Consider the following 13,694-nt stretch of genomic DNA (forward strand, 5'->3'; position numbering starts at 1 on the left):
TTTTATTAATTTGACCATTGCTACCTAAAAAGTTTCTCTTTTAATTGACTTGAATAATTGAGCTGTTCTCTTTTCACACTACATATACTTATAAATTGTAATACACCTCTTATCCTACCAATTACTTCTACTTGACCTTTTGATCTCTCTTAGTAAAATATTTTAAGGTTTTCCTGACTGTTAAGCTTTAGTTACTGAGGTTAAGCTGTTTCTAGCTTAGTCATAAATAATTCAGTCAAATTAAATATTAAGATACATGGATGTATTTTACTACATTTACAATTTAATCTCTAAACAATGAGGTAAAATTCAACAAGATCTTTTTTAAGGAGCAAAAAGAACAGAGAAAATACTAAATTAAAAAAAATTTATTTGAGAATAATTTTAGACTTACAGAGAAGTTTCAAGGATGAATCAGAAGGTTCCCCTACACCCCACACCCAGTTTCCCCTATTAACATCTTACATTAGTAGAGTACATTTGTCACAATTCATGAACAAATATTGATACATTAACTAAAGTCCGTACTATAATTCAGATTTCCTTAGTTTTTACCTAATGTCCTTTTTCTGTCCCCATCCAGGAGACCACATTACATTTAGTTGTATCTCTGTAGACTCTTCTTTGGTGTGACAGTTTCATTGTTTCTGAGGTGTTTTTGAGTACTGGTCAGGTGTTTTGTGGACTATTGCTCACTTTGGGTTTGTCTGATGTTTTTCTCATGATTAGACTCAGGTTATGGGGTTTTGGGAGGAAGGCTACAGAAGTAAAGTACCATTCTCATGACAGCATATCAGGTCTCCCTGCTATAAACACGACTTATCACTGTTGATGTTTTCCTTGTTCACCTGGCTGAAGTAGGGTTTGTCTAATATCTCACTTTTAAAGTTACTCTTTCTATCCCATTTGCCTTCTATCCTGAACTCCAGAAGGAAGTCACTGCTCCCCTCTTGAGAAGTAGGGAGTTATGCCTTATCTCGTTGAGAGTGCAGCATCTACAGAAATTATTTGTAATTATTCTGCATAGGTTATTTATCCTTTCTCCTCCACTCATTCCTTCATTCATTTATATTACTATGGATTCATGGATATTTATTTTATAGGTCAGGTGTTTTTAATCCAGTACCACATTATTTATTTATTATTTTTTCAAAATGTTAAAGCTTTTGCCATTGAGCTTTTTCAGTTGATTTCTGTGTCCCTTTGATATAACCTCATCCTTTTGTTTTTTTGAGAACTTCCTTAGTTTCTGGCAGTAAAAAAATATGCTAGATTCCTATTGTATATTCTCTGTTCCAGCCCTAGAATGAGCCATGTCTCAAGGAGCCCTGGTATCTTTTATTGAAGAATGGTATTAGAAATTAAGATCTAGGCCCTGGGTGTACTCATTACGACTGGGGCAACATTGTTTCTGTGCCCTCCCAGGGAACAACTTGGAAGTATACTAACCTGTGTATACATAGCTAACTATAATTATTTCTACTACATCCATATTTATATCTATATTAAGCTAAATGAGTTCATACCAACTCTAATCCAGTATCATATGGCTCAATCTAGCCTCTTCCACTCACTTGTCTGTAACTTTCCACTCCAACAGTGAGACACCTGGTCCCCACTTCACCATCAAACAGGTGTACTTATTTGTTAAGTCCCAATATATACGTAAAATGGTTTCAGAATTGTTAACTGGTTCTTCCATGACATACAACTTTACCAACTGGAGTACAGTGCCTGTGTACAGTTTCTTTTGTCTCTAGTCTTACAGCTACCATACATTTTCAAGGTTACTTAGATCACCTGTTTTTACCCCACTTCCTACAGTGAGGTTATGTATGTGTTTGTAAAGCAGTTAGATTTTTTGTCACAGTCTAGATTCCATCCTGGCACCCCCAACCTCCTAACTGACATTTTTAAAATGTGTACACACTCTTCATGCTGTTCTTGTGGATTTTGACAAATGTATAACATCATATACTCACCACTACAATATTAAACAGAATTGTTTTACCAACCTAAAATATCTCCCATGCTTCACTTACTCGACCGTCTTCCTCTCTCCCTGAACTTCTGGCAACTACTGACCTGTTTTCTGTCTTTAAATTTTTGCTTTTTCTGGAATGTTATATAAATAGAATCATACTGTGGGTAGAGTTTTCAGACTGGTTTTTTTCATTTAAGATTCAATATGCATTTAAGATTCATCCACGTGGTTATATAAATTGATAGTTTATCCTTTTTATTGCTGAATGGCATTCCATTGTGTGGATGTATCACAATTTGCTTATCCATTCACCTATTTTTTTTTAAGATTTTGTTTATTTGAGGGAGAATAAGAGGGAGAAGTAGACTCCCAGCTAAGCAGAGAGCCCAACATGGGGTTCGAAGCCAGGACCCTGAGATCATGACCTGAGCCAAAGGCAGACGCCTAACCACTGAGCCACCCAGGCGCCCCCTCCATTTACCTATTGTATAACATCTTGGTTGCTTGCTTGCTTTCAGTTTTTTGCAACTATAAATAAACCTGGTGTAAATATTTGCATGCAATTTTTTGTGTGGACGTAAATTTTCAAATCAGTTGTAAAAATACCTAGGAGAGTGAATGCTGGGTTGTGTGCTATGAATATGTTTAGTGTTATAACTGCCATATTGTTTGCCAAAGTGACTTTACCATTTTATTCTCACCAGCAAGGCTTTAAGAGTTCCTGTTGCTCCATATTCTTGCCAGCGATTGGTATTGCCAGAATTTTGGATTTTAATAATTTTTTATAGATATATAGTAGTATCTCATTGTTTTAATTTATAGTTTTCTAATGACAGATGATGTTGATCATCTTATCATATTCTTATTTTCCTCTTGTATATATTCTCTGATGAGGTGTTTAAGGTATTTTGCCTATGTTTTAAATTGGTTGATGCCTTATTATTGAGTTTTAAGACTTCTTTTTATATATTTGGATACAAGTACTTTATCCTATATGTATTTTGTAAATATTTTCTCCCAGTGCATGGATGTCTTTTTATTCTGTTTTAACAGTGCATTTCACAGAGCAAGTTTTTAATTTTAGTAAAGTCCAACTTAACAATATTTTTTTCTATGGTTGTGCTTTTGGTGTTATATCTAAAGTACAATCACCGAACCCAAGATCATGCAGATTTTTTCCTATGTTTTCTTCTAGAAGTTAAGTAGTTTTTCATTTTATCTTTAAGGCTGTGGCTCATTTTGAGTTAATTTTTGTGTAAAATGTGAGGTCTCTGCCTAGGTTCATTTTTATGCATATGAATATCTGATTGTTCCAGCTGTTTGTTGGAAAAACTTCCTTCTCCATTGAATTACCTTTACAAAAATAAAAAATCAAAGATCAGTTGAGTATATTTGTGTGGATCTATTTCTGGGCTAACACTGTTGATCTATTTGTTCTTTCACCAAGTGCTATGCTGTCTTGACTACTGTAGCTTTATATAGTAAGTCAGTCTTGAAAGTGGGTAGTACGAGTCTGCCAGCTTTCTTCCTTTTCAGTATTGTGTTGGCTATTCTCGGCCCTTTGCCTCTCTATATAAATCTTAGGACGATGTTCACTGAATTTTAAAAACTAAAAACTAAAAATTAAAGTGGTTAATCTTTGGAGATGCAGAGTAAATGTGATGCTTTGAAAAATTTTTTCCAGGTGGTTCTTTGAAGCTCTGAAGTATCCTAAGTTTTCCAAGGCTAACGTCATCAATGGAATACTCATGACAGTGGTGTTCTTCATCGTACGGATTGTCCCAATACCTCCTTTTTATAGTTACATTTATTCTGTGTTAGGAACAGAAGCCTACATAAGGCTTGGATTTTTAATCCAATGTTCCTGGATCTCTACTTGTATTGTTTTGGATGTGATGAATGTCATGTGGATGATCAAAATTACAAAGGGTTGCCTTAAAGTCATCTCTCTCATCAGACAAGAGAAAGCCAAAAGTAGTCTTCAGAATGGAAAACTTGACTAAAGGTGGGCTACTGATAAGCATACTTCATTACTACCCACGTTATATATACTGATAGGGTGAATTCTTGGCATGTTCTTGTACTTCTTATTAATTATATTTGTTATCGAGGGTTTCAGTCCTTTTTTTTTTTTTTTAACCTTTAGAAAAGAGAAGCTAAAACTTAGTTTTTATTCCAGGATTTCTTTTCTGATTTTCTTCTGCATTATAAGCATGGATAAAATCTTAAAAGGTTTAAATAAAAAATTATAAATATAGTGGTGAATCTTTTCAGAAATCTGTTAACCTGCATTGGTATTTTTCTCTGTGAAAAGATGACTACGCTAATTGGGTGCACTTGGTTTTATGTCACCAATTTTGCTGAAAGAATGAGAACTGCTTTTAAATTTGTAAATAGCTCTCAACATTTTGTTGTACTGCACTCATTTCTTACTATGGCTGTCAATACCCGTTTAGGGTTTAATTTCTGAATCGTTGAAATGTTCTTTTCTTAGGCTATTAGAAATGATGTATTTTTTGTTTAGATACACTATCATTTATGAATGATGAAGTATTTTGCTTACTTTGGGAATATTTAATTAGTTCAGTCATGGAAAATACTTCTTTAATTTTTAGATTTTTCAGACATCACTTTATTATTTCTATTTTTAACATTTTATCAAAGTACTGCTTTTTTATTTGTAGTAAGGCTTAAGACAAATCTTACAGAGCTCCTTAAGAGATGAATTCCTCTTTCTAAAAATGCATGTTATAGATGACTATTTAGGCTAATAGGAGGAATCATTAAGAAAAAAGCTTTAACACTGCTGTGTTTCCCTTGCACTTTTTTTCTGTGAAAAATATATTATTTCTATTTGCAAAACCTCCCCTAAGTTCAGAACCCAACATCATCAGTACCAAAATGTTATGCAGTATATATTTGTCATGCTCCTAATGTAGGCAAGTCAGTATTCACATTTTACTCACAGTTTACACCCATGCTTGCTTAACCAACGTTTTGAGTGCTTTGAATTTCTGTCTTTCCTAAAGGACAGGAAAAAAAATAGATAATTTAATCCAAGTATTCTGATTATTAATATCCTTGTCTTGTGATGATAAATGGCTGGTGACTCTGGTTTTTTGATTTTGGGGTTTTTCTTGTGTTGTATGTGTAAGCCTATGTTTGCTTTTTCTTTGATTCTTACAACCCAAATACAGAATTATATAGTTATTATTGCCTTTATTTATTTTTCTCAAGTACTTGATTTTAATGATTGTTGTTACCTAAGAAAGAAAGAAATTTAATCAGTGATGGCTGCTTGAGTTTAATTGAATCCAAACCAAAAGATCTAATCCACTCAGTTTCTCAGCTGGCAGGAGAATGATTCACTCTCATTGTCCATGTTATGATGGTGAAGGGGGACTGGCTGGATAGATCAGACTTTGATTTGATTTGATTCGATTTGATTTGGCTATCTAATGCAGAGAGAGCCTGATAAGTTTTAGAACCTTTAAAGAAGGTAATTGAAATTTCAGTCAATAACTCAATGAGAAAATCAAATTGATTGACTTACGGTAGGTACACTTATTTTTGAAAGAATTAAAGTATTGTAAAGTATAGGTATTTGTTTTTAAAGCTACTAATATTACATTGATAATTTGTTACCAAATTTAGTGCCTTCGACATCATAGGCACTTAAGTGTGTATTGGTTGTTTAGAGGGGGGTAGGAGAGCACATGGTTTTATCTTGTTGTTTTCTTGGTCTTTTGCAAGAAAACTGGATTTTTAAAAGGAAAACATTTATATTAGAAAACTATTTTGGAAATTCCTTTAAAAAGAAACAAAACTTGAAATAAATATTTTTGACTCTTGGGATATTTCTATAGTTTCTGAACACAGATTTTAAACCCACCATCAAAATGAAGACAATATGAAACAATATATTGCAATGTATTGTAATATAAAACTCACTAATCAGTGAGTTTCCATATAGCAGTTTCAGTTTTTATAGTTGCTATTTCATGCTTAAAACTTTATTTTTACTTTCATTGACAGCACTTTTCAGTAGTATAGCTGCTCAGAAAACAAGTGTTTAAAATATGTGTTTTGAACTAAAGTTCATTATTCCCTTAGTCAGCAATTCTTATTTTAAGCTGACTGCATGACAGCTAATTCAACATCCACATTCAATATCCAAAAGTACAAGCTACATATTTCCTCGTACAACACACATGAGATGGAAAAGACACACAAACTGCCATATTACTTTAAGTCAGATCTTTATAGGAGCTAAACTTCACTGTTCTGTGATTGTATCCACCTACCTAAGATACAAGGAGTTAAAGACAGAACATATCATTTATTAAACGATGAATTTTTCTTTTATTAAATGACAAACTTTTGCTAGACATTTTACATATTAAGTATTTTGACTACATGGATTAATTTAAATGATTCTATTAGGCATTCTGAATTTAACAACTATTAAAATATTTGTAGAAAACTAAAAGCAAATTGGTATAAATTTTTAAGTAACTCTATTTTTATAGAAAAAGATTAGTGATAACCTGTAACTATAAAGCTGTTCTTTGAATGCATATTAGTCTAAAAAATAAAAATTCTTAAAGAAATTTTGAAAATGAATGAAAATCAGCTAAATAGCATGCAAGATCATAGATTCTGCATCTGATGTTTTATTGGGGAGAATTTAAAAATTTTGAGCTTGAATTTGTAGAATTTGCATTCTTGTGTCTGGAATATTTCTAGTGAGTATTGTTTGCATTTATTTAAAACTCAAAATAGAGTTATATACGAGTGCAAAGAAATTAACTCCTGCATAAGTTGTGTCTTGATACCTTATAGTAAGTTAAGATGCAATTTTTATTCCAGCCGTTTAGTTTTGTTCTTTCATGGGCTAGTGCTGTAATGTTTAGAGAAATAATAATGTCTTTACCATTCCTAACGGTGACTGATACACCATGGATCCCCTAGTACTATTGTTAAAGGTCTAGTTTTAACAACTGCCTCATTTATAGGTGTTTGAATCAAATTCTTTTCTAAATTTTAATCTATTTGACTCAGCTTTTTGCTAAAGTGTCAGTTTTTAAATTGTACACTTTCTGTGAGATGCGTTGGGTGTTTAGAGAACGGTTCTTCACTTATATGAAGGGCCAGCTTTGTGGTTGGTTACATTTGTCATCACGCATTAGAAACAGTCTTGTTGTGGAGCTATCTGGGGGAAAGTGTTGTAATATCTGTGTTCTGTTTCGTTTTTAAGGGAAATAAACATGTTCCAGAAAACACTATTAAAATAAATGTTTGAATAAATTTGAGTTTCTGGGTTACTCTTAACTCCAATATGGAAATATGCATACACATTGGCTTTCAGTGGTTTAGTCTGTTGCTGAAATTGAAAAGTCCATGTAATTGTTGACATCATCAGTTATACTTTATGGAAGACTATGTATTTGTGTGTCTTGGGTTCCAGAAGAAGCAAACTCGTATAATTTTATCAGAAATGTGGCACAGTGTTTCTCTGCAGGTACGAACCAGCACAGCAGTGAGACCCCTCCTGTGTCTAGAGACCCTGGGCACACACACAAACCGCCCAGCCTTAACCACAGCTTGGTTGACGACAGGCACATTAAAGCAGCTACAGCTACAAGGGATTTTTCACATGAAGCACATGGGGTATGTGTGAGAACAATGAGAAGCCAGCAGAATCTGGAGTTGGAGACACCACGACTGATTTTCCCTTAAAAGGCATGATGCCCCTCCCTCATCTAGAAGTTTTTCTCTGAATCCTTCCAGCCCTTCCAACTCATCCTCCTAACGCCCTTAAGACTGTACCAGCACCTCCATCCCTTATGCCAGCACCTTTCAACATCAACTTTTGAGGCTTCCCCATACCCATAAGCTTTCTGATCTATTGTGGAAAACTTGAAAGTTTTCAAGTATGTTCTTCCATTGAAAAAAAGCATTGGAGTAAGTTTAAGTAGCAGTCAGCAAACCATAATTGTTAAGAGACTATTGGAAGCCATTTAGTATTTAATAATACTTGTTACAAGATGAAACAAGGCTAATAAGGTTTATGGTTTTATTGAGAAACATCTGTAGTCTCTTTCTTAAACTGGCTTAGCAGTAAGAGCTTTATATATGTTTTAGCTAGGGATTCATTGTAGGCCTGTAAATTATCTAAATGTTCTTCCTTAGACCCCATGGCAGCAGGAGGAACTGAGGTAGCTCTGTTATGAGGCTGTTAGGAGGAGGGGCTGCTGGTCTGTGGCAGCATTCCTGAATCTTGCTCTTTAATTGAGCAAACTTAGTTATGGTCATGTTTCTTTTAAAAACAAGTTTACCACCAAGTGGACTGCTCAGCACGTTTTACGAATGCAATAGTCAAGCACTTGAACCCTATCCCTTTCTAGCCCGGACCTCAAACTGCCTCTATTAGCCTTGGTAGTAAATTGTACCTTTATTTGAAGATATTTTGGATAGCAATGAAGAACTGAAGGCCAGCTGCTAAAGATTGGTTTGTTTGCATTGAAAATGTTTACACTGATTCCCTTGTTGGTTACACCATAAACCATTTGTTTGCATTGAAAATGTCTACAGCAAACTGTAGATAGTTTCAGTATCAGGCCCTATATTTAAGACCAAAAACAATGAGAAATATTTCTAAATCTTAAAGATATAAATACAATACCTCTGGCTGAAAACTCGTTAATTATCATCTGTATATTTTTTCTTTTTATCTTTACATAATTCTTTCTGTAATTAAGTGTGCATTAGGTATTTGCTACTTCTTGGTTAATGAAGCCTAAAATTATAACTGTAAATAAAATATGCTATATATTTTTTTGTTTCTTGCTTGGTTTGCTTCTAGTATAATTATGTCTACTTTTTACTTAAGGAATTTTTGCATAGATAATATTCTCTTACTAACTTGTAACTAGGATGGGTTATGAGGTTTTTTTGGTAATTATTAGAATTTGTAATAATAACTTTTAGACATAGATTTCATTTGAAAAAGCTACTTGAAAATTGCAGCAAATGTGGCAGCTCTAGTGATATACACATTTTTTTCTGGGAATATACAACCTTACTATTTAATTGTTATAAAGATTTTGGAAGTCTTTCGAAATACATTTAACATTTTGAGAACACATCTCCTAATTTATTTCCATAAGGCTGAATGAAGAACTTTGTCTTATTTACAAAATGTCAGGCTTGGTAATTTATAAATCAGTGTTACTCAGATTTATCAGCAATTAAAATAGCAATTTAGTATTCTTTGGTCTCTTGGTTGTGCTTAATTTGAATGGGATTAATTAATATCTCTAGGTAGTTCCCTTAAAATTTTTAAATGTTTGTATTCTTTATTTGTATGTGTGTCAGTTTAAAGTATATGCAAGTTCTAAGCAATAATCTGCATGTTCTACAAGGTTGCCTTTCCTTTGTCATGACAAATTTTATTTAATATTAATTTAAGAACGTGTATAAAATCAATATCCTATATATATAAATCATCCCTCCTCCCAATGAAAACCTTGAGATTTTTCTGTGTTAGAACACTAATGTGGTGCAAAGCTTTGTATTTTGTGAAAAAAAATTAATAAAATCACAATTACTTAGTGCAAAAGTTTGAGTCTGCAAAGTGTACGCTTTAACAGAAATTAATGAATAGATGATAAAAATTACTTTCCTCAAATCAAATCATCTGTCCTAGCTCTCGAATCCTAAAGCTAATATTTATTCTTCAAGATGTTTATAGAGCGTGTTTACCCTCTTCCCTCCCTTTCCTCCCTGAGGTCCCTGCCTTATAACAAACCAGGAGGCGTAGTAAACATTGTAGTCATGCTTGTTGATGGAAGGAATGGCGCTATCTAATCAATGGGCTCTTTTAGATTAAGTAAAACTTTGGCAGTTATGTTTTTAATCTCCTTCCTCATGTCCTTTAGGCTTCTCATGTGGCCTTGAGTGTTTTTGCCTAATGTCTTGGCTGGAATTCCTCCCTTCTCAAATTGCCCGTGGTCTTAATCTTGCATCTTGGTCCGAGAATATCCAGTAGATCAGGAAGCAGAAGGCTAATTGAATAGAATACTGAAGTGGTTTGGCCTTTGGAGAGCGTATCATGAGTCATGCTTCAGAACATGCCTAAAATGTTGTGTCAAGACTGGCAAAGGAACAGCTGAATTTCAAAATTAAAATAGCCACAGCTGTTAGTGGAGATAGGCCACAGGTAAAATTACAAGGATTCAGAACCCCTCTAAGCAAGTATAAATGGGCGCTCTCTCTCACACCTCAGGCTGCCTCAGAGATGAGCCACCCTTTATTTCCTAGTCTTTATCAAAGTTAACTTATGCATTCACTCCCTGTCAATGGTCCTTAAACATGTACAAAAAAGCAAGTTGGCAAATTTGCAATTTCCCCCCATTCTAGTAACTGATAATCTGTTCCTATATGCTTCTCACAAACTGGACTCTTCAAATAAGGCCTATATACCGCATCTGCTCGAATAGCCCATTGTTGCTTATGGCACAGTGCTCCTAGGCTTGGAGTCTGACTCCCCCGATGGCTAAATAGTCCCTTCCTCTTTTCATCTACCTCCAGCTAAATTCTGCCACATCTAGTCTTGTCATCTTACCAAATCATTGATTATACCATTCCAGAAATTACCTGAGCAGAACTTTCAAAGAAGGGGACTTGTAGGGAGAAATGAAAGGTAATATGGATGATGGGCTGCATTTCTATGGATGATAAAGTTCAAGGATAGCTGGAAATTTGGGAAGAATGACGAAAAGATAAAAGACTTCAGAGAATAGGAAAAACAAACTAGAAAATGCTACATAGGTAAACATTGCTTTTTGGGTGACATGAACTTATCAAAAATGAATATAATGAAATTCCTGTACACATTACAAGAATTTATTAAAATGTGATATAAACATTCATTATATATGCTTTTTTTCTTCAATTTTTTGTTTAAATTCAAGTTAGTTAACATGCAGTGCACTATTGGTTTCTGGTATAGAATTTAGTGATTCATCACTTATATACAGCACCCAGTGCTCATCACAAGTGCCTTCCTTAATCCCTACCACCCATTTAACCCATCCCCCCCAGTAACCACTTGTTTTATTTGTTAAATTCCACATATGAGTGAAATCATATGGTATTTGTCTTTATATGTGTATATATGCAGGTATGGTGTGTGACTCTAGCTACCATCTGTCTATTTGGGCAGTGTGTCACCCACTGCTGACAGATGCCTCCATGCAGAGGCAGGAATGAGGGGGCACCCCCATGGAGCAGAGATTCTGGTGGGCTGCCTGAGTCTGTGGAAGACCACAAGTCTTGGTCTGTTGGAGTTACCACAAACCCAGCTATGCCCAACAGTTATGCTTTGTGGAATAATTTGTGTTGTCAGGCTCATCACGAGAGGTTTTAGAAGATGAAATGAGCAGTTTTAAAAGTATACTGTGGGGGCACCCGGGTGCCTTCGTTGGGTGTCTGCCTTCTGCTAAGGTTGTGATCTCAGGGTCCTGGGATCGAGCCCTGTGTCGGGCTCCCTGCTCAGTGGCAAGTCTGCTGCTCTCTCTCCCTTTGCCCCTGCCTCCCGCTCTTGTGTGCTCTCTCTCACTCTCAAATAAATAAAAAATCTTTAGAAAAAATTTAAAAAATTAAAAAAAAAAGTATACTGTGGGGACGCCTGGGTGGCTCAGTCGGTTAAATGTCTGCCTTGGTTCGGGTCATGATCCCAGGGTCCTGGGATCAAGTCCCTTATTGGGCTCCTTGCTCAGGGGGGGAGGCTGCTTCTCCCTCTGCCTGCTGTTCTCCCTGCTTATGGTCTCTCTCTTTCTCTGTCAAATAAATAAATAAAATCTTTAAAAAAATAAAAATAAACTGTGCTGTGGACAGAAAGAATGTATGAATGAGTGTGGCACAAGATGGCAGGATTTTGTTTGAATTGTAAATTAGAAAAGAGCAATTTGCAAAGAGTGAGGTGCCCAAGAGCGGAATGTACATGTGAAGAAGTATCTTAATCTCTGTGAGTCTTAGTTCTGTTATCTGTAAAATTATGTTTGAAGTGTCTCTGACGTTCCTTCCAACTCTCCCATCCTATGAGTGAGAGCTTTAACTTGAAACAGAGCAACTAGAACAGAGCAAGTGTAGCTTTAACGCTTAGTAATGTGATTGGAATGGCATCTGAGGGAGATTCTCAGTGTCAGATGAATGGGAGTACAGAAATAGGCTAGTGATGGAGAAATAGGTCAAGCAACTGCAAAGTAGTTAAGCCTGATGTGTGGCCTTGGACAAGGAAGATATACAAAAGGGCCAGATCTGCTAAATATTGCAAAGGGAAAAGCAGAAGGAATTAGAAAAACTGAATATAACTCATGAGTAAGGCTGTGGAACTGAGAGGTGACAGATGCCACTGGATGTGATGTCAGAACACTGGGAGCCGAGGACTCAGCAGGAAGTTGGAGAATGGTGGCAGCTCTTAAGGGGATGCTGTGGATGAGAGGAAAGAGGGAAGTAAGAGTCTCAGGCATTTTTCTATAAATGAGAAAAGGTAAGGTACAGTGGTTGGAGGGAGATGGTGGTAGACTTCTAACATAACTGCCATGTGAAGAATTCATTCTGGGGAAGGAAAAAGTCTCTCTCAAAGTGCCTCGCTGTTGTGGCTTCCACTGCTTCTCTCATTTCTGAACTGGTCTTGCCTTGACCCCTCGTATCTGTGTATTCCAGGTTCCTGACTGTAACTGACCCATAGTTTCCCCACAGACCATTCAGGTCTGCTCTCTGTCCTCATGACTCAGTGCTGCCCATAGTGTCAGTCCAGCCTTCTCTAGTCAAAGAGTTTCGGTAAGGTCTAGAGATGATGCCCTGAAAATAACACCCTTCCAGGGAATCTGGCTGCAGGTCTGGGAGCCGGAGGCTGCTGCAAGAGGCTGCTGCAAGAGGCTGCTGCAGATGGAGAGGGCTTCAGCCTTGCGGGGTATGACTGCCTAGGTGAGGTGGTCATTGGATAATGGGGTTGGGGGGGGCAAAGTTCAAAGCAGAGAGCAGAAGCCTGTGTAACCTGCAACACATGCAGGGAGGCTGCCATGAATGTGTTAGGTCTTCAGTTTCTGTGTCTGAATTGCTAGGAAGGTAACATGGAGAAGCACTCTAAAACGTTCCCTCTTGGACTGCTGTACAGTCTCTTAATTGGTCTCTCCCACTACATACTCTCTCCCTGCCCATCTGTCACACATGCTACTGACTGACTCATTTTCAAACACATCCTCAATGTGTTACAGCCCTGCTCAGAATTTCTGAATATTCTGAGTAGAATACTCTACTCCCAAGTCTAAACTCCACCAACCAAATTTAAAGGTTTCAGTGATTTTACCCCATCCTATCCAGCCAACTTTCAGCAGGTGGATGCTACTATCTGCTCCTGTTCATCCAAGCTGCATGCCCTTATACTTGCTACACCTCAAGCCTGGAAGCCCTTGCCCTCTCACAGATCTGTCACCTACTTTATTCTCAAGACATTTTAAGAGAATTGATTTTTTTTCGTCCACTAAAAACAAAGCAAACATGTTCAGGTAGAGTTGAGAAGAATATATTCATTTAATTATGTTACTATATATATATAGTCTGAGGTGGTGATCTCAGGGTCCTGGGATCGAGCTATATATATATATATATATTATATATATATATATATATATTATATATA

The 13,694-nt window shown here is 36.0% G+C and overlaps 1 protein-coding gene across 4 annotated transcripts in view; it reads left to right on the forward strand.

Annotated features, from left to right (window-relative positions):
• LOC100464807 (TLC domain-containing protein 4) overlaps nucleotides 1–7,291 on the forward strand; it is a 99,876-nt gene extending 92,585 nt beyond the window's left edge. For all 4 annotated transcript variants that reach the window (XM_019795123.2, XM_034653957.1, XM_002915126.4 and 1 more), the window contains one exon: nucleotides 3,669–7,291. In XM_019795123.2, coding sequence (XP_019650682.1) covers nucleotides 3,669–3,987 — 319 coding nt within the window. In that variant the 3' untranslated portion in view covers nucleotides 3,988–7,291. The remainder of the gene's footprint in view (nucleotides 1–3,668) is intronic.
• Nucleotides 7,292–13,694: the final 6,403 nt, after the last annotated feature.

Source organism: Ailuropoda melanoleuca, chromosome 2 (assembly GCF_002007445.2).
Source record: "Ailuropoda melanoleuca isolate Jingjing chromosome 2, ASM200744v2, whole genome shotgun sequence".
NCBI lineage: Eukaryota > Metazoa > Chordata > Mammalia > Carnivora > Ursidae > Ailuropoda > Ailuropoda melanoleuca.